Source organism: Dipodomys ordii, unplaced genomic scaffold (assembly GCF_000151885.1).
Source record: "Dipodomys ordii isolate 6190 unplaced genomic scaffold, Dord_2.0 Scaffold12, whole genome shotgun sequence".
NCBI lineage: Eukaryota > Metazoa > Chordata > Mammalia > Rodentia > Heteromyidae > Dipodomys > Dipodomys ordii.
Window position 1 is genome coordinate 16,054,948 of NW_012267228.1, and position 6,000 is coordinate 16,060,947.

General features: G+C 36.5%; 1 protein-coding gene across 1 annotated transcript in view; it reads left to right on the forward strand.

Annotated features, from left to right (window-relative positions):
• Positions 1 to 6,000, forward strand: part of Suclg2 (succinate-CoA ligase, GDP-forming, beta subunit) — a 245,973-nt gene that overhangs the window by 119,524 nt on the left and 120,449 nt on the right. Inside the window, exon 5 of the mRNA XM_013010366.1 lies at positions 5,455 to 5,607. Coding sequence (XP_012865820.1) covers positions 5,455 to 5,607 — 153 coding nt within the window. The remainder of the gene's footprint in view (positions 1 to 5,454; positions 5,608 to 6,000) is intronic.

The window sequence follows — 6,000 nt, forward strand, 5'->3', positions numbered from 1 at the left end:
TTTGTGAACCATACTCTGAGATTACTACCGTTTTGAGTTACCCTTATTGCTAGGAGTGTATTATAGTAGGGAAGATTGTTAAGGTACCCAAGTATGCACAGTAGAGGTAGGGGGTAGGGGGAAAATGAAGCAAGCCCAGGGAAAAGAGGCTTGCCTCTGCCAGGAAATCATTTTGTTATATCCTTGTATGTAGATGCACCAAAAGCAGACATGTGATTTTTACAAAATAAGAATGTGGAAACCTGTCTTCAAATTTCAAAACAACTGCAGCATGAAGTAAATTTTGGAGAGGGATCCCTCTGGGCATCACGTGTGACAGCTTTGGGGAATGCCCATGGTTAGACATTTCTATCCTACTACTGTATAAGGCTCTTTCTTTTGGGACTGGTGACGTTGCAGGACAGTGGGGGGGGGGCAGGGAGGAGTACTTTCTCTTGAGAGAGAATCATTGTTTGATGCTATCTGTTCTGTACTTCTGGACACCAAGGTGGTAGTATATTCTATTATACTTTTCAGAGAGAGTTTTTTGAAAAATTCTAAGCATGACCTAAACACATAATCATTAGCTAATCCTGAATGTGTCATGTGAAGGTCTTTGCTAGCCAAGAGCAGGATACTGAGCTGGAGAGACAGTGGAATACTAGAAGTCTTCCTGCTAAGAGCATTTAGGATTTTTTTACCTGTTAAAGGAACAAAGTTCAAAGCTGATTGTGTGATTTTCATTTGTCAGTACTTCTGGGATTCAAGAACTGTTTGAAATGCTTAGATGTGTTTCATTCAGTTGATTTGGTCTTGCTCAGCCTGGAAGTTACTTCTATTTCCCATTTAAGTCTGATTGTGAACCTTTACCCCTGGTACCTTAGGTAATCTTTGTCTTTAGAGGGCATCATTATTGTTTTTATTTGTAGGAATTCATTGTTTTATTTGAACACATGGTAGTTTAGATTAGAGTTTGTGATGCTGTTAAAAAGTGTATTAAAATGCATGCATAAAACAGATTTACACTATATAGTAATAGAATTCTGAATTAGTTTGTAGAATAAATTCTTGAAATACTGAAGATAAGTATGTTCTTATAAATTGAGTCATTTGCCCGGAAAATACCACAAAGATTTATTTTTTAAGCCCCCCCCCCCAAGATTGCAGAAATCATTAAAATACGTAAAAACATTCAGCAGTACAGAAATAGAAGAATTAGGATTAAAAGTTATGTTCCTACTACTCAGAAATAGTTTTCTTGCATTATTTTTGTCCTTTTTTTGTATACATTATAAGCTTACAACATTTCTGTAACAATAACTTATTACATTCAGTTTCAATGACCTTGCATTTCTGATTTTATTATGGATTCTTTTCACATCAGTATATGTGGTTTGTTGTTCCAGTGTATTCATTTAAAAGTAAATCCAGAGCTATTAATGCAGTATCACCAAATATAATAGTAAAAGGAAAAAATAATATGTTTGAAAAATATTTTTATATCATACAATCTAGCACCATATCTACTACATAAAAGAAAAAGAGCTAAATACATGCTTCTTAGTCACAATCAAATCCATGCAAATTTTAACACATGATAATAGTAAGTCACCATTTACTATATATTTGTGATGTTGCAATAATAGCTCTGGTTTTACTTTTAAATGAATATAGTATTGCTATTATGTTAGGTAAAAAGAATCGGTACATAATAAATAACACATGCCTATGGACCTAATATAGGAAACATTTGATTCCTGTGTCTTCCTCTTTGCAGGATGTGTGTAACAGCTTACCCCAGTCTAGGTGGCACACCAACAATTGAGATTTATTTCTCACTGAAGGCAGGAAGCCCATGAAAAAAGTACCAGCACATTTGGTGTCCCATCCTAACTACTCAGGAGGCTGAGATTTGAAGATCGCAATTCAAAGCCAGCCTAGGCAGGAAAGTCTGTGAGACTCTTATCTCCAATTAACCACCAGAAAACTGGAAGTGGTACTGTGGCTCAAGTGGTAGAGTACTTGCCTTGAGCTGAAGAGTTCATTGACAGTGCCCAGGCCCAGAGCTCAAGCCCCATGACCAACAGCAACAACAACAACAAAATTTGGTGTCCAGTGAGGATTTAATCATGGTATTCCACCATTGAATTGACTTTACATGTTTGGAAAAATCAGCTGAGTTTTATTTGTATGGTTCTGTTTTGAGTTCTTTTCCACTGATTGGTGTGTCTGTGCTTCTACCATTACCACACAGTCTCAATTACTGCAGCTGTATCATGAGTTTTGAAGTGATGGAGATTGATTATTCTCACGTTATTCTTTTTGAAGTCTGTTTAACCTATTAACACATAGCTTGAAATTATCTTGCCTTCATTCATGAAAAACCTAGCTTATTTTGATAGGCATTGTATTAAACTTTATATTAATTGGGAGAGAATTGCTATATGTTCTTATAGTCCATTGATATGTCCTTAGATTGTCCTTAGATCTATTTTGATTTCTTCTATAAACATTGATTGTTCAACATATGTTGGAACGTGTTTTAATAGATTTGCATCTGATTGTTTCCTTTTCTTATTTTCTGCCACTGGGGCTTAAACTCAAAAGTTTTTGAGCTCTCTAGGCTTGCTTGCTCACTGCTGGTGCTCTACTACATGAGCCATGCCTCTAATGCAGGCATTTTGTTAGTTAACTAGACATGGACTTTTCTGCTCAGGCTGGCTTTGGCTTTAAACTGTGATTTTCTGTATCAGCCTATTGAGTAGCTAGAATTTCAGGTGTTAACCTCTGAACCCCACCTTCCTTTCTTTCCTTTTCAATAGCAATCAATAGTAGCAGCAAATTCTTAATTTCACTTCCCAGAATGTTCCTCGATAGTTGTTAATAATTCTTTTCTAATTGCTTGGTAGATTGATAGACTCACCTAGTGGATCTGGAAATTTCTTTAACTGTTGGCATTTCTGGGTTTGCCAGCTCTCTCAGCATATAGTCTGAGATTTATGAGGCAAAACACAAAATAGTACAAAAGACAAAAAGGACTGTATTCACTATATTCATGCCCTAGCTTTGAATTTTAAATTATATAATGCCCCCAAGTTTTATTTGTACTTAGAGGAGGAATGGGAAAAAGTGTATCTGCTCCATCACTCAGAAGCTGAGATTTTTTTACAAAAAATTTCTAAGCTTGAGGTGCTATTTAAACACACACACACACACACACACACACACACATTTGTACACAACAAATGCCTACTTGTTGATTGTGTGTCTGTGTTGTTTGGGACAGGAATGACTGTGAAGTAGTGCCATTCATCCTGTGGTTCAGGAATCACTAACAGTGCTGTGTATTACTCTGCAGGAAATTTAAAAATTTTTCCCCTCCAGTCTTGGGGCTTGAGTTCATGGCCTGGGCACTGTCTCAGAGCTTCTTTTGCTCAGTTCTATCACTCTACCATTTGGTCCACAGTGCCACTTCTGGCTTTTTCTGAGTAGTTTATTGGAGATAAGAGTGTCATGGCCTTTGCTGCCCTGGCTGGCTTCGAACTACAGTCTTCAGATCTTAGCCTCCTGAGTAGCTAGGATTGATTACAGGACTGAGCCACCATTGCCTGCCAACATTGATTTTTTTAATCGTATCTATGCACACTCTGTTTCAAATATTTTGTATACTAACTCTCATGTACAGACCACAGTTTGAATAGCAGATGTAAAAAAATAAAAGCAGCGATTTGATGATAAAACATGAGAAAAAAAGTTAAGAAGCTTTTAATACTGTGGACTCTTTGTTATCTCCCAGAAGAAGCTCTTTTGAAATGAATCTCTCTGAGTTTCTCCTTAGAAAAGTGTTGGCAAACCCATTAGATAATCTTGTAACAATCCCTAAAACATTCTGCCATCCTGAGTCTTAGGGATGTCATTGTTTAATAGTGTTTAAAAACTGATTATTGTATGAAACTTTTTGAGTTTTCTCTTGGAAGTAATTTTCCTGGGGATAATTTCTTAAGAAGTGATACATTATTTTTTGGCAAGCAGGGGCTGTTGGAGAGAGCAGCTGGTCTTTGCAAACAGAAATTTGATGGAATACAATGCACATCTGTCAACACTGTTGAAGATGAAGAACAGGACTTTTGAATGACACTTATCCTAAAGAGCCTCTAAGAATACTGACAGCCATTTAGTGTCTCATTAGGCTCACTCTGTATTAGAAAGTGAGCAGTATTTAGGCTACTATACCAAAAAAACTTAGAATCTTCATTATGTATTTGTACTTATGCCATTTATTTCTTAAAACAGTTCTGTCTCCATCTGGGGAAATCTTTAGAAGAGATGAATATCTTCATTTCTCAAACTATTAGTATTGATGCTTATACAGAGAAATTTCATGTTATTTCTATAAATTTTGTATTGTTACTGTATTTGATAAGGAAAAAATAGAGCCAAATATTTTTGTTCCTCTTGTCTTCCACTCCTCATGTAGGGATCCTAAGAATTAACTCAGGCAACCTAAAGTCTAAGAGGAAAATTGCTTTCACTCACTGACATTTTTTCAAAGAACAATTTGAAATTGGAATGGTTTTATGATTTCGCTAACTTCTACCAGTCACCATATGCTAAGAAATAAGAAATAATTAAGATATATTTTTATGTTAAGAAATGAGTCCTGGGCCTACAGGCATGCTGTATCATTGCTGTTTATGTACTTTTTTGTATATTTGCATCATTGCTGTTGTCATCATGTTCCTTCTCCTTCTCATCACTGGAGATTGAACCTATGGCCTTGTGCATGTTAAGACTGCACTATCACTGTTTTGTGCACATTTTGCCACCTTTTGTCATCATCATAATCATTATCAGTGCTGGGGAATGAACTCAAGTCCTCACATGCACAAAGCATGTGCTCTGCCTCTTAGCTACGCTTTCAGTCCCTGTATTTATTCTGTACAACCAAGTATTGTATTTGTAAAGTAAGTGGAAATATAAAATGGGATAAAACGTGGTGATCCAAGATAAAAAAGTAAGTATACAAATGTAGCAAAAAGCATCAGACATAAAATAATCCTTCTTTGGGTATAAAATTGGTTTTCCACCAATGAAATCCAAGAATAGTTAATGTAGTAATAGATAAGTTCTGTCATTGTGCCAAATTAAAGTAACAGCTTGTTCCCTGGAGTTTTTCTTATGTGACGCAGTTTTTCAAAGAAGAATAAAAAAGGAAAAGAAAAAGATTAAAGTGGGAAGGTTCCTTGAGGCAGACTAAATACTTGTCACTTGAACAAGTTAACAGGATCAATTAAGGAGGTGAAAATGGGCATTGTGATTCTCGAGAACAGAAGCCTGAGTCTCCTGATACTAGATCACTCTGTTTGAGGACCTTGAAAATGAAGCTCTCTGATTTGTGAAGTGACTTTGTATAGATTTCCAAGTGAAAATCTGCTTGATACTGAATTAAATTTGACTTTCCCATTAATGTGGTAGGTGATGGTTGCTGAAGCCCTGGATATTTCCAGAGAAACCTATTTGGCCATTCTGATGGACAGGTCCTATAGTGGCCCTGTGCTAGTGGGCAGCCCTAAGGGCGGTGTTGACATTGAAGAGGTGGCAGCTTCCAACCCAGAACTTATCTTTAAGGTATGATCAAATAACCTTGCTACTCTGTATTAACTGTTACTATAGAGCCCTTATATATCTAATGTGGAGACAAAGGCTGGGAGCAATGCATTTGTTTTTGGGGTTTAAGGTATAAAATGTTTTGTCCTCTTTGTTAATGAAAATCTAGTTAAAGCAAGGTAAAATCAAAGTATCCAATGTTAAGTGGCTTTCTTCTTGGCTTTTCTTCTCTTTTCTTTATTCCCTCCCTCCCTCCTTCTCTTTCTCTCCTTTCTTTCTTTCTCTCCTTTCTTTCTTTCTCTCCTTTCTTTCTTTCTCTCCTTTCTTTCTTTCTCTCCTTTCTTTCTTTCTTTCTTTCTTTCTCTCTCTCTTCTTTCTCTCTTTCTCTCTCCCTCCCTCCCTCCCTCCCTCCCT